The sequence below is a fragment of the Fusarium flagelliforme genome (genome assembly GCF_020744385.1).
Source record: "Fusarium flagelliforme strain FIESC 12 MPI-CAGE-AA-0113 chromosome Unknown B0J16scaffold_4, whole genome shotgun sequence".
Classification (NCBI taxonomy): domain Eukaryota; kingdom Fungi; phylum Ascomycota; class Sordariomycetes; order Hypocreales; family Nectriaceae; genus Fusarium; species Fusarium flagelliforme.
In genome coordinates, this window is record NW_025763506.1 from 660,975 (window position 1) to 680,677 (window position 19,703).

Here is a 19,703-nt window from a genome sequence, read left to right on the forward strand (position 1 = left end):
AAGATGGAAAAGCCAAGTTTTTTGACAGGAAATAAGCTTATTATCACAACCCTGTGGAACGGCTATTCGGCAGATGAGCGGGGGAGAGCTTGTTGAAACAAGTTAGATTGTCGCAGATTGCAGGGCTCATCGTGGTTAGCGCTGTAATGCGCCCTGTAGCAGGCGACTGGGATTGGTTACCATGCGCCATAAGCTGCATTTTCAAGATTTTAAGGGTTCGAAGGATCAAATGCTGGCGCCTCGTGATTGATGATGATAAGGCAAATGAGGGAATGGCATTGTAATATGGGATGATACGCCGATCGGTAACTGCAAACGACTGCGATAATGATCGCCAATAATGCGAGCTGGCATCTTGGGAGGCTGGTACAGAAAAATGAGGGAGAGGATTTATTACACACGTGAATACGTTCACAACAGCCGTCAGACCTTGAACAGACGCAGAATATGTCTGCAAAGGATACAGGGTAATCTGATGAGCCAGCCCAAGAGACATGACAACCAAAGGCGCTAGCATATATCCTCTTCTGACGACCCAGAGTTATATACATCTATAGATTGATCGTCATCTTCGCCGGACATGGAACTATCGATGCTGAACGGGGGAAAGAAACTGGCAGGGGATGGCAGTGGAGCTGGTATCAGTCTCTCCGTACGCCATGACAGATACTCAATCTCGATAGACCGTAATTCTTTGATTGCTTTGGTTTCTGAACCACCGAGAACGGGACCAGAGGTCGACATTGCCTCCTGCCGACGGATAATCCTTTCTATGCTTTCGTCCGACCTCCCAATCTGAGAGGCATCGTGCTTAGGCCGCTTAGTATCGACAAATACCGTGAAGTGATCATCGGGTCGAACGCCACCAAGGCCGCAGGGTTCTAAGGGTTGATGCCTTATATACTGCTGGTCGTTATTCCAAATCAAATCCAGCTCGACATCGCTGCTGTGTTCACTCCCATCATTCGTCAGACCCTGTACTTGATTTTTATCACCTCCCACGGCTAAAGCCTTCTGACGCAGGTCTTGGCATTCGTCCGTTGATGGCATGTAACTGATGGAGGACCTGGATATTCGTCGAGGAGACCGAGCGAATTCTGATGGTTGCTGAGCGTCCTTCCTAGTTTGAACGTTTGAGGGCGTGCTAGTTGTCAGTGATGGATCAGCTGAATCACCCGCCAAGTCAGTGTAAAAACCTGCACCGCTGTAGTATGTGATGGCACCTTCGTGGCGTTGCCGTTTACCAGCCCATCCTGCGGAGTATTTCAAGCCCAAGCCCGACTCGCCACAATTTGTATTGGTCTCAACTACAGAAGAGCAAACTGACGCACCTCGTAAGGTATGCCCATCTGACGAATCCTGCAGAGCGAATAGTGGCTTATAGCGGAAGCTTTCAACTCGGGCGCGAAGGTGCGAATCAAATGCAGGCAGACCCTTACTTAAACTGCCAAGTTGGGATTCATTGGCAGTGAAATGGCTTGTTTTCTGGCGCTTGCCTTTCTTTTGCGAACCATCGACATTACTGTCCAGAGGGGTTTCTGGCGTGTTATAGCCACTGAACTTGGTATCTTCAGATCCACCTCGCCATAGAATTTTATGCCCGTCAGAGGATAGCTGCAGTCTCGTGCTGAGTTTAGATACGGCGGAGCGTACAAAGACTGGTGTCACATTGACCAAGTGGAGCTGAGCCAGATTGCATAGCAAATTCAAGGACACCCAGCCTCCAGTGTCTGGGTAAATGCCCTGGATACTCTGCTGAGTAGGCAATAACTCGGGCGGCAGTAGGTACAAATGCCGTATGTAGTTCAGATTCTCAGAAGAATTCTGAGCACGATCGGGATCCAAATCACAGGGCCGCGTGGGTCGCTGTTTTGACAAAGGCAAGGCTAGGGAGGGCAGCTTGCCGTCAGAAGCCAAGCCACCACCACCGCCCCTAGTCTCCATATTTTCCCTATTGGGATCAGGAGCCGACCCACAGTCACTTGAATGACAGTTGTTTCTCCAAGTGTGAGATCGTTGTTCTAGGGGAAGGATTCTGGCTTCCCGGATAGGCTCAGTAGCGTGAGTGAGTGGTTCGTGGGTGGATGATGAATCCGCCACCTGTGCCTCTGCTACAACGTGCGCCTTAATGAAGCTACCACCTGGCCGCCTAAAGGGAATCTTCGAGATACCGGCATCGTTACTTCTACCCGTGAATAGCTGTTCGAGACGGCAAACAACGAGACTCTTCCGCTCCTTGTCTGTCATGATTACGTGTCGTGGGTACAGGCCGTCCGGAACATCTCGTAAATAATCTTCGACCTTGCCCTTTGTTGGCCGGGCCGAAGTCAAAATGGGGAGGTTAACAGTGGTGCTTGGAGACACAGCACCGGCTGATATAGAGGCATAAGCTGAGTCAGGTGGCCGGAGGCTGGAACCTGGAGAGGAAGGAGCATGTTCTCGCATAACTCCAGATTTGGAGTATATGTGCTCGTTGTTATGGGGGGATGTTTTTGTCCTTTTTTGCAATGCTAACATCTCTGGAGACCCATCGGGATCAGTGGCAAAGTCTCTCAGTATGGCTTCGAGCTCTGTCCTTTTCTTCTGAGGAAGCCCATGAACCTTGGTCTCAAATAGCTTGTCTTTATGGAGTCGAGCCGGACCCCGTTGCTTATAACGCTTGAGCTCCTTCTTAAGCTGCTGAATCTCGACAGTTAAGTCGTCGATGACGCCGCGGTAGTCGTCAACACTACTGCTGTGCACCGTGGCAGGTATATGAGGGGCGACCTGGTATTGAGTATGTAGGGCTGACTTCTCCGGATTCCATATATAAGATTTTTCTTGGTGAAGCGAAATATTAACTAGAGCTTTATATCAGTTTCATCTAAACTACTATGAGTCGCCTATAGGTAGTGCATACCGTCTATGGCATTATCGGCGGTTGCGTTATGGCTCGAGCCATTATGCCGCTTTGGTGGGTCGCTTGGCGTTGTCTCATGACTTCCGGTGAGGGAATTGAGACTGAGAGAATAATCAGCTGGTGGTGGTGCGGTTCTATGTGAACCATTTGAATTTGAAGGCATCTTGGCCGCGTAACAATATGAGACGTCCAACAAGACCCAATATGACTGCTTAATTATCGACGTCGGAGCAATTTCGAGTATGCTTATCGTCAGGTTATATATGATGGTAAGATTTCCACTGTTCGATGGCAATGTAATACAGTCGGGAGACGTCTAGCAACAGTCGCCTGAGCCTAGCTTCCCATTCATTGAAACAGAGAGCTCGAGTCGCTGCGAGGTGATGCAGTAAGAGATGTGTTCGCCCCCAGAAACTCAATGAATTCAGCAGTCGATTAATTTGAAGATAGGCAAATCGCGTCGCGTGGAATGCTTCTTTGCAATTTGCCAAGTCCACCGTCCCGCCCAGAGGTCGCCAAAGCTGCTGCGGAGACAACGGAATGGTTTATATAACTAGGCGTTGAAGTCAGATAGTTGTATAGCGACGATTATGATTTAAAGAATAAGGCTGTGACGCTTGGTCGCAGTATTGCGTTGAAGAACGTATGAATACGGGAAAGATCTGAGGTTGGGGGCATGCCGAACACTGCCAGAAGCGGAGACGTCGGTCACTAGGTTACCAGTGTGGACTCATCAGCCGGTGGAGGTGTGGAGTAAGAGTGGAGGACCCTGAGGATGCGAGCCCGGGTCCGCGGGAGAGAGTGCAGAGACAGGACAAGGCGCTAGAGATGTTCTTTAGTTGAAGAGATACATACTTGATTGATGAAGAAAGGCGTTCAATGCCTGATTGGATAAAGAACCTGGAAGATATTGGGATATAATTATTATTAATAACGTTTGAAGCTGTGGCGAGGGCAGAAATGGGAACGTTACGGGCAGTTTAGTAATGCTGCATACTTTCAATACTTTCAATCAGGGATAGCAAATACACCAACAGAGCTTCCCTTTTGTTAAATTAATACTGCTTAGCCTGCAAGATCATCATTCTTTCTTTAAACCCCAACACTATGGGCGCTATGAAGGGTTTGAGGACGGATAGCGAGCGGCTACCACCCGGTACCAGCGCTTGTTGGGCCTCATTGGGCTCTTCGCTCCTTGTGCTACACAAAATGCAACAATCGCGAGGTATTTTAACTAACACCTAAGTTATGCGATTATAGCAATATTAACAGTTCTGATCATTGCAAATCGCTAAACCACAAATCGCATAACCGTGCTTTGCCAAGCGCCCGACCCTTTTGATCTTCTTTGCCCTTATTAGGAGCCCAAACATCCATGGTAGGCACCAGGTGAAGCTCCAGGCGTATGCATGTGGCGCTGCCATAGCGTTGAGGTAAGTTTCTAAGCCTATCAAAGGGCGACGGAGCCCACCTCCGTTAGTACTTCTGATTTAGCCATGTATGCTGCCAATACTGTTCCATCAACTACCACAGCCAGCCAGACATAACTGGCAGAAAAAAAAGACTTCTAGAAACAATTGTGCGGCAAGAAGTTGGTCCAAAAGTAACAAAAAGGCAAGGCATAGCGTGAGAGGCCAAGACCGGCAAAAACATACAACAGCGGGGATTCGCTGGTCGTCACCGACCCAACTACTAATCCGCCGGTTAGTGGCTTGACTATGGGAGAGCGGACGGGATCCCGTATTTTCCACTACCTTTGGTCGTATGTACTAGACACCAGAATAAAGCTGGTATATATTCGAATGCGCTGAAAATAGGAAGCCTCTTTCGTCGTTGCATGTCTTGGGCTAGCCGGCTTGATACTATCCTCAAACCATACATCTATTGAACTTCTCTTAAGATCCGCAAAATCTGAGCCGCCTAGAAATCGATGCTATAATAACATATTTTCCTGTCCCAATCGACCTGAGGACTATCAATTGCAAGTAGTGTGCATTCTCGTAAAGGTTGTCTCTACAACTTATGTGCCGACATTTTGAACCCATGATTACCCTGCACATGTTAGTACAGAATAGCGACAAAAGCCCTGGCACGCTATAATATCTCCGGTATAGGTTTCACCTTATAACTTTCTATTAGGGGCATCTAATCATAGCACGAATCATCTTCTTATGCTTTATCGGACGGTCATCAGATATGTCTTGGTGAGTTCTTTTATCCAGTCTTTGTGCCCTTGTTGTGACTATTTCTGGCAAGATTTCAAGACCATTCCATACTTCGGGTAAATCGAGACAAAGTTTTCCAGATCACCTTGATACCCACTTTCGAATTCAAGTACAGCTATAGAGACTCTTTTGTGACACAAAATAAAAATCCAGGCCAATGAGCTGCACTATCCCGGATATTCGGAGAAACGGAGATATAGTGGTAGCACGACGTTCAACTGCCCAAACCTTTACGAAGAAGGATTCTTTACTTACAGATACAGACACAAGCTTTACCAATCCTCCGCCTCCTCTGATGGGTCTTTAATGGCCACTAATAACATATTCAAGAAAGAAAGTAGATATTACGCTCAGGACCTATGAATCCTGTACAACAGCCTCTGCCTGAATCACAATAGAGACCCCAGCATCTATGACGAGAACGCCTTGCTCTGACCGTGTTCATTTGGTAAACTAGACTTCTTGAGCGATATGGTGGACCCGTTCCTGTCACCTTCAAGATGAGAGGGATGTCTGCCCGAGAAATTTGGCAATCTAGCTTACTTGCATATCGCATGTATGTATGTGAGCCTCAGGCATGCTTTCGATACTCAATCGTTGAGGCAATTGTTACTATAGGTTTTAACTTGTCTTCTTAAACCTCAACTATTATCAAGAATCCTCCTTAAACTTGACCTGAACCTACCAACACAATCATGATGAGCTCCGATATTATCCATATTAATAAAGATACTGCAACAAAACTATGCAGTAATTGCAAAGCTGTCGACTTTGATGCCATCCTCAGCCTCGGCCAAGGAAGCCTTAAATCTGGATATGACGTCCCCATTCCAAATGGCCGCAAGGTTGCAGATCTCGTTGGAAATCCGAACACATGGTCGTCAGCCGCATGTCCACTCTGCCGATTGTACGCGTTTACAACGTTGAACGCTAAACACGGCTCTGATGTTGATAACACGTCGTATTCTTTGGTAGCGCGGTCCACGGCCAAGATGCTTGAGAACAAAGATACATTTACGGGAGAAGTCAGAATGGCTGACGTGGCTACTATTCCTCAAGTCATATTGCAGGTCTTCCACGAACCCATCAATATGTTCAATCCTTGTCTTTATGTAGCAGACTATTACCTGTTTGATCAGGATTCTTTGGATCCAAAAGAAAACACGGTAATCAAAACGCAGCCTCATGTAAACGAGCTGGGCTATATTAATGCCAGTAACTTGAAATCATTTCTTGACTACTGCTGGGAGCACCACACGGATTCACTCATTTGTGGCACTGATCATCAACCGCAGGGTTTCGGTTTACCCTTGTTCAAGGTTATAGATGTGGAATCGCTCTGCATCGTCGACGCTGGTCAAGACCCGACATACACGGCGCTCAGCTACAGATGGGGCGACGAGGCATATGACCCGTCACGCCAGCCTTTTGACGATGAAGGACAGCTGAGAGATGCAAGTGCACTTCCCCTGATGATCTCGGATGCTCTCAAAGTTACCAAAGATCTTGGGTTCCGATATTGTTGGGTTGATCGATATTGCATCCCGCAAAATGACCCTCAGGCCATGGAGATTCAGTTCGGTCAAATGGATATGATCTACCGCCGTGCAGCTGTTACTATTATTGCAGACTCTTGCTCCCCTTTTTTACCAGGAGTGACACGGAAGTTGAAGACCATGGTCTCACCTGTACGAATTGGAGAGCGTAATATTGCAGCGGCGAATCTCAAATTCAAAAACATGGAGATAGGTATAAGTCACTCGCCTTGGGCAACTAGGGCATGGACATACCAAGAAGGGCTGTTCTCACGCCGGCGCCTGTTCTTTACAGACGTGGGAGTGTACTATGAGTGTGGCCGAATGGCGTCTGCAGAACAAGGCTTTGGCGCCCTCCAGCCTCGATGGAATTTGAAAGAGGGAGACAAGGCACCGTGGCTTTTATCTGCGACCTCATTTGAAAGAGAAAAAGCACTGCTTCTATGTATTGAAACATATAGCAAACGCGCATTAACCTTTGTCAAAGATCGGCTCTCTGCTGTGTTGGGTATACTGCATGCATTCGAAGCCCCTGGACAGTTGATGCGTCATTATCTCGGTACCCCGACACTTCAATTTGAATCGACGGAGACAAATTCAATGCCGGCGTTTATCCTTGGCTTTCTGAAAGGAATGCTTTGGCATGGAGGCATTGGAGGGTCGGATCGTTGCCATGATCTTCCATCTTGGTCTTGGGCAGGATGGACCGGGGAGATATTCTTTTTCAAGAAGGCCCTGGGTATCACATCGGCTCTCATTCCGTCGTCCCGGACGGCTATTCATATAAAGTCAGAACTGATGGACGGTAAACTCTTGCCATGGGATTCAGTTGAGAACATACAGCAGATCCGTACAACTCCGATATCCGCCATTTCCAGATTCATATATCTCGATGCTTTAACCGTTCAGATACCTATGGAACAGGGAGGACTTGAAGATTCTCACCCGTTGCATAATCCAGTCGAGTCTTACGTCCTCAATCTCGGCACGAAAGAACAAGAGGAAGCCGTGGATAAAGAGTTCCCATTTACTGAATTGCGTTACAGAATTATGGAAATTGCGGGACGTGGTCAAATCTATGTAGAAGTCGACATACAGCGATGGCCTAATGGCTATGGATTGAAGACGGGGATTGTCATCCTTTCAGATGAATCGAACAAGGAGCTGGTAATCGTCCTCGTGGAACCAACAAGCGATGGCAGTAATACAATGGAGCGCTGTGGTATTATCAGAATAGTCCCAGACACAGTCTTCTTCAGACCATTTCTGGGTCCCCAACGGAAATGGCTGGATAATTTAGGAGAGCAGGATAACCCTGACAAGTATTACGACTGGTTAGACACCTTGACGGAGGAGGAGCAATGTGAGGAGGCGGGGATGCCAACCTGGAAGGAGTTTCTGACAAGCTTTTGGGATACAATTCCAGCTAAGCGCCAATGCATTCGACTAGGGTAGTTGTTCTATATTGAGGGCATTGTTGAAGTTGTGACATGCGACCGTCGCTTTTGGAAAGCCATGCTGCCTGAAATGAAGGGTATCGTCGATTGCCCGAATACCGTGGTGACATTAAGCACTATCATGGCTATTTCCCGCTGCTGCTACCGGACAGGTCTTCATTGCTCACAAATACGACCAACACAGCAGCATACCTAAAATTCACAAGTCAGCTCGTTTCTGGTCGTCTTCGATCTCCAGTCGGTACTCACGCTGCACTCCCCGCAAAGATCTCAGCCCGTTTGGCGTTGGTCATTAGTCCCACGCTGAGCGCAAAGGCAACAGTAAAAGCACATATCATGCCCAGAATTGCTGTTCTTGAGTTCACAAAGGACATACTGGTGATAGGTCCTACTAGCAAAACAATTGCGACGACAATATTGATGAGAGCAACTGCTATTGGGATTGACCGCTCGTTAAACCGGGTGATGCGACTGAGGCCGTCTCTGGAAACCTCTTCCTGATTGTGTAAAAATGCAATAATCAGTCAAATAGCCCGAATCAATCATAAACGCGACGGCATTCGCTTACCTTTCCTGGCCATATGGCTCGGAGCATCCGGGATAAAGGATCGGTCTCTACTGGCGTTTTGAGGGAGACGAGATCATGTTCGGTATCCAGATAGTCTTTTGCTTTGCCTCCTACAATCGGATTCCGTTTGCGGCCATCTCCATCCAGTGGCCCTCCCCAAAGTTCGTTCTGGGCTACTCTAAAAACCCTCCTGTCGGGAGGGTGCAGTCGTGAGATCCTGCTCTGAAGATCCAAGGCTTCGTCTATTCACGAGTCAATGGGAGTAAAGTATAAAGATTATGGACTCACTTACGGTACTCCTTTATCTTGACCCTTAATTCTTTAACCAGTTCCATCATTTCGCGTGCCTCGGTCTTCTCGTCCTTGGCCTGCTCTACCATGACTTCCCATGTCTCAGCGGCCTCTTCTAAGTTCATGTCACCACTGCTCGAAATTTTCCTGTCGTACCTCTTCAGTCGCTCTTCTATCGATAGTAACTCGCACTGCATATAAAGAAGATTTCGCGCGCTTATCTCATCAAACTTACGGAAGATGAGGAGTTCCTGGTCGCCATCCGAGGCCATCAATGACGACAAGGCCGCGAACCCCAGAGGCTTCTGCTCAGAGCTGTGGTCTGCATGTTTCTCGACATCTTTGTTCTCGGGCATCGACGTGCGCTTTCCGATGCAGTTCAGAGTATCGAAGACACTATCTATTCTCTTACGATAGCAGATCTGGAAAGGAGGTCCGAAAAGGTGCAAAGGTGCAGATAACAAACTCTCACATTGAGGCTTGAAAATACAAACGTCACTTCGCTGATCAGGCAGCCCCGAAGTGTGGAAATCGCATGTGCAACCACTATGATAGGCTGCTAAGCCGCTGTGACGTGTCAACCTCAATGCCTCCAGTAAGGCACACATGCAGACAAGACTCCGCCACCCAACAAGGCAACCGTCATCTTATTCTACCAATATAACTTTTTGAGGTCCTGTCGAATCATATCTCTTTACAAGAATGATGGAAGATTAGAAGAGTCTGCACAAAACAATATCTAATACAGGATCTAGTATTCAAATCGCAAATGAAAGCTCTATGAATGTAAATAACTGAACTAATGGGTATCTATACGCTATTAAAACGCCCGCTAAAAAAAGAAAAGAGGAAAAATCATCCGCATCCTCTCTTGATCGATTCGTCTATTTGTCGTGTACCACGTTAGGCGTTGGGGACCTTCGCCCCTCGACGTATTGACCGCCCTTCAGACCACCATTCAAGCGTCCGCTCCCACCAGCGGGGCCTGAAATTGGACGAATCCTGACTTTCCACCTGTGGAAGGGTTTGCGCACTATATTGATAATGCCGATCCCATATCAGCCGTCGTTGTGATTCTGCCTCCCATGCCTCAGTTTGCTGCGCTACGTTAAGCGCGTTAATTGCGTCTCTGATCCGGTCGCGACGAACTCGCTCAGCTTTGCGGGCATGGGGAGAGCTCACTACCAATGCAATGTTAGAGGGCTATTCTGCTTTTTGAGGCGAGTGTGGTAGGTAGGTAGTTAGGTAGGGAGGAACTCACTGTCATTAACTGACTCATTTTCGAGCCTGGCTAGTTCTGCGCTGTACTTGCTAATCAACCTGACGTTATAGAATTCCGATAAGTCAGGCATTGAGTCAAGATTAACCATGAAATGGCTGAACTTGGAGAACACGTCAAGTTCGAAGATGAAGCTATTGCTGAGCACAACGTCCACAGAGAGGCTGTTGAGGACGTAAAGGTCGCAGGAGACGGACTGCGCTGAGTCACCAAATGTCCAAGTCGCGTTACGAACGACGCCTGTAGTGAAAACTCTTGATCCGTCCGCCAACTCAAGTTCGAGTCGGTTTTGAGAGCTGCTATCAATCCCCAGCTTGTTTTCCTTTGCCCACTCAGTTGACACCAACATGACATCGGACCCAGTGTCGGGCAGGGCGAGAGCAGGCCTTCCATTCAACGACCCGAAAATCCGCTGCCTCTCATTACCGAGAAGTCTAAGGCGAAGACACGTTTGTTTTGTCTGGCTTAGCGTCTCTTTAACTCGTTTCTTGAATTTAGTGAGAGTCTCCGTGGCACGTAGAAATGTCCCAGAAAGAATGAGATCACTTGTACAGCCTGGAATGATCCAACAGTCCAGCTGATATTCCTCCAGCTCCCTTGCAAATGAGAATGGAACCTTGACAGTGCCTGGTGATAAAACTTGTTTCCCTCCAGGTAGCTGAATTCTTCTAGAGTTCCGATCGTCGGGCACAAGGCCAACTTTCTTGACAAATTGGGCTGATATAAAGTTAGACTGAGCACCAGTATCAGCCAGCGCATTCACTTGATGGTTCCCAATACTTGATTGCACTCTGTAATCCTTGGGGCCCGAGAAGTCTGTACTGGGCCTCCATGCCCTGGCCGGTGTAGAGTCGTTGCGTACACGGCTATAGTTGACATTGACCCCCAGGTGGACGGTCCACGGAGTGGAAAATAGCCATTCTAGATATCGTTCATTATCATAAGATTCTAAATTTTCGAACGAAAATTCCGGAAAGGGTGACCGATCCTCCGTCCGACTGTCGGTCTCTATCTGTCCAACCCTATAATTGCGTAAGATAAGTCTATGTACAGTGCAGCGTACCAAAAAGATGGGAAGGCGGGCTCACCAGGCAAAGTAATCTAAAAAAGGATCTGGTCTCAATGGTATTTGTTGTGGGATATTCCTGGCACAAGCCCGTTTTTTCTTGGATACCATGGCAAGCTCGAAATAGATGATGGGTACAGGATCGCCAGTTTCTCTGGGGAGAGGGGTAAAGATTCGAATAAAAAGCTTTGCGGTAGAAAAGCTCGGTGGTAGAAAAGCTCGGTCAAACAGCTAGGAAGCTTAGGCACACAGCAAGAAACTACAAAGGCAGGCAGGCGCTAACAAAGGAAGGCAAACTGCTAATCAGGTCAAGCCACGACAGACTTGGGGGCTATGCTTATAGAGGCGCTCGTATTTTTTGCACAAATGCACGGTTTGTAATTGTGGCAGGGACGCCGCCTGGTCAGAGATTGAGGCTCTGCAGAGGGAAGTCAGTGACACCCCCCCCCCTCCCTCATTCTACACACCCATCAACCCATCCATCATTCATGGATACTTCTCCGCCAGGAGTGGAATCTATCAAAAGATTACAAGCTTTTCTTATCCAGCGGGCATATCAGCACCCGGAATGGCAAGTGATGAGTAAAATGCACATTGATGATTGAGCCCTGCCGCCTTCGACAATTCATTGTACTTGTTACGACACTACTGGCCAGTATAAAGTGGATTGTCTGCCCGAGCCAGCTTACAGAGAGCCTCCCTCATTGCACCCAAACAATTGCCGTTCCGAGGCGAGGGATATCTCATTGGCAGACAATCTAATCACCAAATTGCATTATGTATTTATATCTATCTATGGTAGGTAAATCGTGTAGTCTAAAACTCAGATTTACTTGAGAAGCAAAAATATTGCCTGGTCGAAGAGCAAAAGGAAAGGATTGCTTGCGGTTTGTGTGGATCGAACACACGACCTTCAGATTTCGGATGATTGAAGTTTGACTTCAGTCTGACGCTCTCCCAACTGAGCTAAACCCGCGACTTGCGATTATGTCAGCTAGTTAAACATTGAATTACAAGAACGCTGGCTGTTTGACACGTCTTGCAAGGTCGAAGCGCATGCTGTGGGCGGGTATCGTGCTCACGTCCGACATGAAAATATCGACCGCTACTCAACTGAAAGGCAAAAGACTCAAGCAATACATGCAAGGTGAAAAGTCCCTCTTGTCTGTCTACGGGGGATGATCAAGTCATGCCTCTATTGCCTAACAACATTGAAGAGCACTTCATGAAGGGAAACATGTTGTTTAGCAATTGCATATATAAGAATTTCGCTTCGACTAACTGATATGCTACATAACATCGTAATATTCCCAAGTCTATCGGTAAGTTTACTCGTTGTCCCTGACATCGATGACAGTAGACTTGAACTTCCTCGCAGGAACCTTGCGCTTGAACAGAATATCCGTCTCACGGTACGATCTATCCTTGAGCTCAGGGAGGAAGAAGTACGCAGACACGAAGCAAACTACCGCCGTACCACCCCAAACATAACCACACTTTCCAGCAAGGTTCCACCCCGTAGGGTTAAGTAGCTGAGACGCCAAGTAAATCATGGGGATCTCAGCAACGTAGTAAGCCGCACGACCAACACCAGTGCTCAGAGCACGGAGACGAACGGAGGATGTCTCGGCGATGATGGTGTATGAAATAGGTCCCAAACTTCCAGCGTAGACAAAGGAGATCAATATGCCGAGAACGGCTTGGGCGTAGTTCGTAGCGGTGTTTTGGTGGATGGAGGCTACGACGCCGAGGAGCATGAGGAAGGTTACGTTGGTGACTGTGCCCCAGAGGTAGATTGTTCGACGGCCGAACCAGCCTGCGATGGGGATGGAGATGATGTTGGCGACGAATTGGAGGCATGAGTTGACGAGGTTGAGTTGAAAAGCGCGCTCGGAAGAAACACCAGCCTCTGTTAAAGGTTAGTTTAACTCCCAGGTATAGAGTTGGAGATATGACTTACGTTCGAAGAAGAAAGTGGCCTGGTTGGCGATCAAGTTACCAGCAAAGTTCTGCGAGGCATAGATCAAACAAGTGATAATCGTTCGTCGCAGATCGGTACCCTTGAACAGGTCGAGAAGAGAAGGGTTACCACCGAGCTTCTCCTCGATCTCGACTGTTCGCTCCATCATGGCAAGCTTCTGCTGGGAGACTTCTTTATCTTTACTTCCGAGACGTTCGATGGAGCGAAGAGCTTCATCTTTGCGACCCTTGCGGATGAGCCACCAGGGAGATTCGGGCATGAGGAAGACGAGGATCAAGAGGGGTGTCTGGTACAGACGTTAGTTTGTGCTGCCGCAGAAATAATGGAAGAGACTTACGGGGAAGATCCACTGCAGAGCCAAGGGTACTCGCCACGCCCACTGGTCGTTACGCTTGTTGTAGGCATATGTAGCACCCGCGACGATGATGGATCCGATGGACCAACTCATTTGTAGTGTAGCTGTACAAGCACCTCGAAGGGAAAGAGGGACGATCTCACTGGCGTAAGCAGGAGAGTTGGCGATGAAGAAACCCCATGGGACACCTTCCAAGGCTTGTCCAACGACGAGGAGTTCAAGCGAGTCGGCCTGTAAAAGTACCCAGTTAGAAGAGCTTGGCAACGGCGGAAGTCTGGGGACGTACAAAAAATGAGATGAAGATAGTAGCGTTCATGAGCATCAACGCAAAGATAGTAGTCCATCGATAACCGAAGCGGTTGGTGATAGGTCCGGCAACAAAGACACCAACAAAAGCACCGCATTGACCAGCTTGGAAGAGAGCACTCTGCCACCTTGTAGGAATGGTCCAGCCATGCCCCTCAACGTGGACACCATAGTGTTTCTGGAAGGCGGGGAGGGCGACGAAGTTTCCGTTCAAGAACATATCGAAGGATTCCATGACCTACAAAAGAGTGTTAGCAATTGCCGGTACAAGGTTGTTTCGTTATGGTAACTTACGATAGTAAAGCACATCATAAATGCCCAGAAGCATGCCCAAGGATGAGCCTTGGCTGCTGCCCAGGCTCCTTGCTCATGTTCACGACGTTCAGCGTCAAAGGCATCGCTCATGAGATCAGGGTTGTGCAACACCTCAGCATGGTCAACGTCGCCGTGAGCAAGCTCATCTTTTGACTTGAGAACCGGAGAAGACATCTTGAGGACTTGCAATGTCAAGAAGATAGAGAAAAGATCCAGTATATTTCCTGGGGAATTTTAAGATTATTTATTAAAAACGGCCCTCTCCGCAATTCCACCCGTTCTCTAACGTCGAGGCGAATCTCTATTCTAGTCTACGATACGAAACAGCACTTACAACTTCTTTTCTTCAGTTGTGATAGGTGCGCATACGTTGGAAATACCGGCAACACGGCAAAGACGGCACAGAGGCACGTACCGGACTGATGCCCGTACTGGTTAGTGCACCTTGAGCGATGGGGTACTGGAGATTTGGGGATGGACGATCTCGGGGAACATAAAACGCAAGACATGAGCACCACAATTTAGCAGAGACAAGTCTGTGTTTTTCTTTCCATCGGGGGATGATCTTCTTCATCGTCAGCGTACGGGCCGAATGAATGGATCGGTCTTGGCTTTGAGAGGTTAGTCTCCGTGCGGAGCGAACCAGTCGGTGATGACAATGTTGGGGAAAATGTTGGAGAATCCACTATCCCCATGGGCATTGAGGAAATATCTCCACGAACCGAGGTAACGTAACATTGTATAATGGGGTTTTCCGTGGTCTCGCCTTGGTCTGATACAATTCATTGCAAGGGCAGTTCCTTGAATGTTAAGCTTGACTGGACCCCATGGGGGAAAACTGGAAAAGATTGGAGAACCGTGCGGGGGATTGAGGTAAATTCTTTTATCTCCACTCTGTGACTGTCACGGTTAGGCCGCTTCGGTCTTCTCTCCAGAATGTCACTGATGGTGCTTACTGACTCCTATGTTTAGACTGAACTTTACGCTGAATCTCAATCATTACGTAGGTAGATAAGTGCTGTTAAAAATACACTTCCAAGGTTTTCATCGGCTCTTAAACTCCTTCTTCTGAGCCTTGATCTCCCCCTTCATCCCCCTCATTATATCCTTGACCTCTGATTTGAGCGCTTTCTTATCCTCCTTGGAAAGTTTACCACTCTTTTTTGCAGTGTAAACTTCCTGCACAAAACTTGCTATGATGCTGACAGCGGCTTGAACGGTGCATTTGGCGCATTGGTCACCGTGCTTCAAGCTTTCAACGGCGTCGGCGAGGCCTTGAAGTTCGGCTTGGGAGCGAGATTGGAGAAGATGGTCGAGATGAGGGGTCTGTGAGAGACCGTGGATTGCGCAGTCGTTGGGGGCGTTGATTGACGTGGTGACAGGGGACTTGGAGTCCAATTGAATTGGCGTTGCAGTTGTGGTCATTTTGAAGGTTTTGTCTGAAGTGAGTATTGACTTCAATGAAGCAAACCTTGACTGGCATTTAAATACTCATTTTGTTGGCACTCTACAATGGCTTTTTGAAGCCTTTCTCGGTGTTTTTGGCGGCTTTGGAGTAAGATGCTGAAATGACCGGTTCGCCGACCGGGGAATTCTATAGCCCGGTCGGACAATACTCTTGGGGCAGCAAGTAATTCATCAAGCGCGCGATACATCAATCTTCTATGTCCAAGATGACATTCCTTGAGATTTATTGCGAAGCGTGCTTCAATCGTTCAGACGCTCTCCCTTCTGTCTGAGATTCTGGTGCCGTATAGCCGGTTGCTCTATTGAATGACGCACTTGATCCTTCAGGTCCTCCAACCAACTAACATGAACCCCTACGCTGTGCCCTACAGTGATGATAGCGCGGGCACCCGAGGACTATTCCCAGAGTCCGTTGTCCGCTTTATGTTTTCCATATTCCGGAATAAGTTACATTGTGATGTTTTTGTAGACAATAAAATAGAGCAAATGTCCAGCCGTAGTAATGATTCCCTATACGTCAATTCGTCTATTGTCTATTATCCACAGGGCCCAATGTCAGGCCTCAAAGTCCTCGTGTCGGGCGCGTCTATAGCGGGCCCAGCAACAGCATACTGGCTCGCCAAAGCAGGTGCCCAAGTCACCGTAATAGAGCGCTTCCCAGCTCTGCGAACAGGCGGACAAGCTGTCGACATTCGCACCGCTGGCGTTTCTGTCATGCGAAAAATGCCTGGCCTTGAAGCTGCTGTGAGAGCAAAGTCGACGCAGGAAGAGGGCATCAGTTTTGTCAATGAGGATGGAAAGCCGTATGGTGTTATCAGGCCTACTGGGAACCCCGACCAGCAGTCGCTCGTTTCTGAGTATGAGATTTTACGCGGTGATCTGTCAAAGATTCTTTACGATATCACTAAAGAACATAAAAATGTCGATTATATCTTTGATGAGCAGATTACTTCGATGAGCCAGAGCGAAAAGGTGGATGGGCCTGTGACGGTCACTTTTGCGAATGGCACAGCGACGTCGAAATTTGATCTGGTCATTGCCTGCGATGGAGCGACATCCAGAACTCGGGCTCTGGGTTTTGGAGGTCAAGTTCGAGATCCAATCATCTCTACCAACTGCTGGACAGCATACTTCTCAACATCCGAAGATCTTCTCAAAGGAAGCAAGATTGGACAAGGATACAGTGCTGTGGGTGGGCGCAACATCAGCATCGGTTCAGACGTCGCAGGCTTTAGTCGCGTCGTGCTCATGTGCATGAACCAGCCCCCCGAATCCGTCCAGGCCTTTCGAAAAGCCCAATCAGAAGGTGAAATCCCGCTTAAAAAGTACATCGCGCAGCATTACCAAGGCGTCGGCTGGAAAGCAGGCACAGCTCTCCGTGAAATGATGAACTCAACAGACTTCTACGCCAGCGAAATGGTCCAAGTCAAAACGCCCCATCTTTACCGCGGTCGCTTCGTTTTAGTGGGCGACGCAGGCTACGCAGCGGGTCTGACAGGCGCTGGGACGAGTCTCGCCCTTGCAGGTGCTTACATCTTAGCGGGCGAGTTGAAGAAGCACAACGGGAATATCGCTGCTGGTCTACGCGGTTATGAGACGCAGGTTAGGCCGTTGATTGATAAGATGCAGCCTATTCCGCCGTTAATTACTACTATTATTTCACCGCAGACTGCGTGGGGAATTTGGTTGAGGAACAACATCTTTGGGTTTATTGCGCGGTCGGGGCTTGTGGAGTTTTTTCAGAGGTTTCTTGGGGCTGGGTTTGGGAATGCTAAGGAGTTTCCCATCCCAAAGTACGACTGGGAGGATTAGTCCCAGGAGTTAATAATTCACATTTATTTAATACCTTTTCAATCTGCCTCTATAATTTATCGCAGCAAGTTTAGTAGAATCCATACATATCAGTCGATTGTGGCTCAATAAAGCTGAGTGCTGGGGGGCTTTACTGAGCCCGACAACGGGGACCTATAGTTCAGCGGCGTAATAAGACTTACACTTGAGTTTATACCGTGGCATTCACAACCATTCAATTTGGCTTTTTCACGAAAGTCAGATTCAAGTTAACAAATTTGATTGTATTCTTTGGTCTAAGCTGTGCTCTAGTTCCTTACAAAAAAGGAACACGATATCTATATATCAAAGGAATGTTTGCAACAAAGTGCATTGTGTATTAAATGAATGTTGAGGTTCAAGTGAAACCCAGACTCATGGAAGGCGAATTAGAGATATATGAAGTTTTTCTGTCGTAGCCTTTTGTAAAGATCTTGTTGCTTATTGATCGGCGCTGTCGTCAAAAGCAGGGTCATCCAAGGCAAGAGGAGCGTCAGCGCCAGCAGGAGGAGCATCAGGAACAGTAGTAGAAGAAGTGGCAGTAGAGGTGTCTGCAGTTGTTGAGCCAGTAGCGGTGGTAGTGGCCGTGTTGGGAGCGACAGTGCTAGAGCCAGTAGCAGTACCTGTGGCAGTAGCAGAAGCGGTCTTGGCCGAAGAAAGACAAGAAGTCTTCTTATCATCACAGGCAGCTGTGTCGCTAGGCTTCTCCCGGACACACATGTAGTGGTCATATCTGCACTTGCGACGGCTCTGCTCCTGTCCCCACCATGCCCTCGAACTACCAGTAGGCAGAGGAGGCCTGGAAAGAGTGTTTGTACCAGAGGGCGGGAGGGGCCTGGAGAGAGTGTTTGTACCGGAGGGAGCAGAGAGGGCTGACTTGGTACCCGTAGCGGTGGAGGCCGGAGCGGAGGGAGCGGAGGAACTGCCGGACTTGAGACAGGCTTGGTAGTCTGTGAGACAGGACTCATTTTGCGACTTGGAGTCCAGGCAGGCATTGAGGGAAGTGGTGCACTTGTTTTGGCTGGAGAAGAACCAACTTGGCATGAAGGGGAGGTTGGAGATGGCGGCTCGGGAGGGAGCTGCGGTGGTTGAGGTAGCTGACGCAGTGGTTGTGAGCGTGGTGCTGCCGGGCCTCTTGGGGGGACCCTGAGGGTGAGCGGCGGCTGAAGCTGCGAGAGCAGCAGTGAGGAATTGGATTGAGACCTTCATATCGTTGGTTTGTTGTTCTTAGGTGTAAGTGTTGGAGTGTATAGTTGTTAAAGGCAAAGGCTGTTGTTGCTCAAGTATGTCAAAGAACTTATGAGTTTGAGTGATGAGCCAGAAGCGTTACAGAGGAGTTGATGAGGGTTTATATAACCTGAGACTTCCCATTCATCTTGATGCAAACTTTTGCCTCCGGTCCAGACCTGACGATGCTTGACGTAGCGTCAATTCCCACGTTGCCTTCCCGGACAGCCAAGTCGTGGCTTGATTAACATCTGCATTCCCGTCGGGAAGCCACAGCGCCACTTGGTAGGAAGTAAATCATGACCCATTCAAGCCGATCCGGTGCCTGTCAGGGTCTCGATGTCGTAAGGATAAAGTTTAATTGTGTAGATCCAGGAACTGCAAGGGACTAGTGTAGCGATAAACTCTAACATGAATTCCACAACCAGGGACAATCACACTTTTCCGGCTGGCGGTTTTACAAATGATGGCAATGGGCCCTGGACCCCTCATTACAAGTGAGGGTCTCGATTGGATTTTGGCTGAGGTCATCGACGATTGGACGGAGATCTTGGGAAGGATTTGCGTTGAACTACATCATCGTGATCCATCGGACTCCGAAGCTTCTTGGTGTTGAACAGTTGACTTCAATCTTTGCCACTGTTGATCTGACAGCGTTATGTCATGGTGAACTAAACTTGTATTCTCAGTGCCTGCATCAGAGATCCTCTTGACCCTGCAGTAGTTCTTCCGCGAACGGGTATGATCACACAAACAACGCCACCTAGGGCCCAGGCAGTAAACGTGCCGAGTCTTGTCGGGAATATGAGATACCTGAGACATTCAGCCGGTGCCTGGGCCCTCCAGGTATTACCACTTCCGTCTTCCAGCTCTTGTCAGTTCCGAAATCGGTTTAGTCCCGA

General features: G+C 48.3%; 8 protein-coding genes and 1 non-coding gene across 9 annotated transcripts; 2 read left to right on the top strand and 7 right to left on the bottom strand.

The window, feature by feature from the left end:
- Positions 1–215: 215 nt before the first annotated feature.
- B0J16DRAFT_286247 (frequency clock protein) lies at positions 216–3,062 on the bottom strand (the record flags this gene model as incomplete). Its single annotated transcript, XM_046124087.1, has 2 exons — positions 216–2,840; positions 2,900–3,062. The coding sequence occupies 2 exons, from the start codon at positions 3,060–3,062 to the stop codon at positions 511–513; spliced, it is 2,493 nt and encodes an 830-aa protein (XP_045982418.1). The 3' UTR covers positions 216–510.
- Positions 3,063–5,624: 2,562 nt separating this feature from the next.
- On the top strand, positions 5,625–8,114 carry B0J16DRAFT_371694 (heterokaryon incompatibility protein-domain-containing protein; the record flags this gene model as incomplete). Its single annotated transcript, XM_046130423.1, has 2 exons — positions 5,625–5,680; positions 5,876–8,114. The coding sequence occupies 2 exons, from the start codon at positions 5,625–5,627 to the stop codon at positions 8,112–8,114; spliced, it is 2,295 nt and encodes a 764-aa protein (XP_045982419.1).
- A 63-nt stretch (positions 8,115–8,177) lies between these two features.
- Positions 8,178–9,445, bottom strand: B0J16DRAFT_122356 (uncharacterized protein). The gene is made up of 4 exons (XM_046121619.1): positions 8,977–9,445; positions 8,685–8,926; positions 8,366–8,613; positions 8,178–8,308 (listed from the first exon to the last, which is right to left on the bottom strand). Exons 1-4 carry the CDS (start codon positions 9,329–9,331, stop codon positions 8,242–8,244), a joined length of 912 nt encoding a protein of 303 aa, XP_045982420.1. The 5' UTR covers positions 9,332–9,445; the 3' UTR covers positions 8,178–8,241.
- Positions 9,446–9,861: 416 nt separating this feature from the next.
- Positions 9,862–11,487, bottom strand: B0J16DRAFT_340467 (uncharacterized protein). Its single transcript, XM_046127681.1, has 3 exons — positions 11,343–11,487; positions 10,237–11,276; positions 9,862–10,156 (listed from the first exon to the last, which is right to left on the bottom strand). The coding sequence occupies exons 1-3, from the start codon at positions 11,429–11,431 to the stop codon at positions 9,879–9,881; spliced, it is 1,407 nt and encodes a 468-aa protein (XP_045982421.1). The 5' UTR covers positions 11,432–11,487; the 3' UTR covers positions 9,862–9,878.
- Positions 11,488–12,203: 716 nt separating this feature from the next.
- B0J16DRAFT_t166 lies at positions 12,204–12,296 on the bottom strand. The gene has a single exon. It is a non-coding gene; the product is annotated as a tRNA-Phe (tRNA).
- Positions 12,297–12,589: 293 nt separating this feature from the next.
- Positions 12,590–14,552, bottom strand: B0J16DRAFT_340468 (general substrate transporter). Its single transcript, XM_046127682.1, has 5 exons — positions 14,257–14,552; positions 13,943–14,200; positions 13,639–13,887; positions 13,281–13,587; positions 12,590–13,229 (listed from the first exon to the last, which is right to left on the bottom strand). Exons 1-5 carry the CDS (start codon positions 14,449–14,451, stop codon positions 12,649–12,651), a joined length of 1,590 nt encoding a protein of 529 aa, XP_045982422.1. The 5' UTR covers positions 14,452–14,552; the 3' UTR covers positions 12,590–12,648.
- Positions 14,553–15,179: 627 nt separating this feature from the next.
- On the bottom strand, positions 15,180–15,998 carry B0J16DRAFT_340471 (uncharacterized protein). The gene has a single exon (XM_046127683.1). The coding sequence runs from the start codon at positions 15,700–15,702 to the stop codon at positions 15,322–15,324; it is 381 nt and encodes a 126-aa protein (XP_045982423.1). The 5' UTR covers positions 15,703–15,998; the 3' UTR covers positions 15,180–15,321.
- Positions 15,999–16,270: 272 nt separating this feature from the next.
- On the top strand, positions 16,271–17,660 carry B0J16DRAFT_340472 (uncharacterized protein). Its single transcript, XM_046127684.1, has one exon. The coding sequence runs from the start codon at positions 16,297–16,299 to the stop codon at positions 17,554–17,556; it is 1,260 nt and encodes a 419-aa protein (XP_045982424.1). The 5' UTR covers positions 16,271–16,296; the 3' UTR covers positions 17,557–17,660.
- A 355-nt stretch (positions 17,661–18,015) lies between these two features.
- B0J16DRAFT_398271 (uncharacterized protein) lies at positions 18,016–18,783 on the bottom strand (the record flags this gene model as incomplete). The annotated part of the gene is made up of 1 exon (XM_046132378.1): positions 18,016–18,783. The coding sequence occupies one exon, from the start codon at positions 18,781–18,783 to the stop codon at positions 18,016–18,018; it is 768 nt and encodes a 255-aa protein (XP_045982425.1).
- Between the last annotated feature and the right edge of the window lie 920 nt (positions 18,784–19,703).

What these genes read in the sequence shown, in the direction of transcription:
- B0J16DRAFT_122356 (XM_046121619.1), bottom strand. Translation starts at nt 9,331, where the DNA reads ATGCCCGAGAACAAAGATGTCGAGAAACATGCAGACCACAGCTCTGAG. An exon ending in GGTCAAGATAAAGGAGTACC is followed by an intron (nt 8,927 to 8,976) that starts GTAAGTGAGTCC and finishes ACTCGTGAATAG; the next exon opens with ACGAAGCCTTGGATCTTCAG. An exon ending in GAGCCATATGGCCAGGAAAG is followed by an intron (nt 8,614 to 8,684) that starts GTAAGCGAATGC and finishes TTACACAATCAG; the next exon opens with GAAGAGGTTTCCAGAGACGG.
- B0J16DRAFT_340467 (XM_046127681.1), bottom strand. Translation starts at nt 11,431, where the DNA reads ATGGTATCCAAGAAAAAACGGGCTTGTGCCAGGAATATCCCACAACAA. An exon ending in TTTTTAGATTACTTTGCCTG is followed by an intron (nt 11,277 to 11,342) that starts GTGAGCCCGCCT and finishes ACGCAATTATAG; the next exon opens with GGTTGGACAGATAGAGACCG. An exon ending in AAATGAGTCAGTTAATGACA is followed by an intron (nt 10,157 to 10,236) that starts GTGAGTTCCTCC and finishes TTGCATTGGTAG; the next exon opens with TGAGCTCTCCCCATGCCCGC.
- B0J16DRAFT_340468 (XM_046127682.1), bottom strand. Translation starts at nt 14,451, where the DNA reads ATGTCTTCTCCGGTTCTCAAGTCAAAAGATGAGCTTGCTCACGGCGAC. An exon ending in CTATCTTCATCTCATTTTTT is followed by an intron (nt 13,888 to 13,942) that starts GTACGTCCCCAG and finishes GTACTTTTACAG; the next exon opens with GCCGACTCGCTTGAACTCCT. An exon ending in GGCCACTTTCTTCTTCGAAC is followed by an intron (nt 13,230 to 13,280) that starts GTAAGTCATATC and finishes AACCTTTAACAG; the next exon opens with AGGCTGGTGTTTCTTCCGAG.
- B0J16DRAFT_340471 (XM_046127683.1), bottom strand. Translation starts at nt 15,702, where the DNA reads ATGACCACAACTGCAACGCCAATTCAATTGGACTCCAAGTCCCCTGTC.
- B0J16DRAFT_340472 (XM_046127684.1), top strand. Translation starts at nt 16,297, where the DNA reads ATGTCAGGCCTCAAAGTCCTCGTGTCGGGCGCGTCTATAGCGGGCCCA.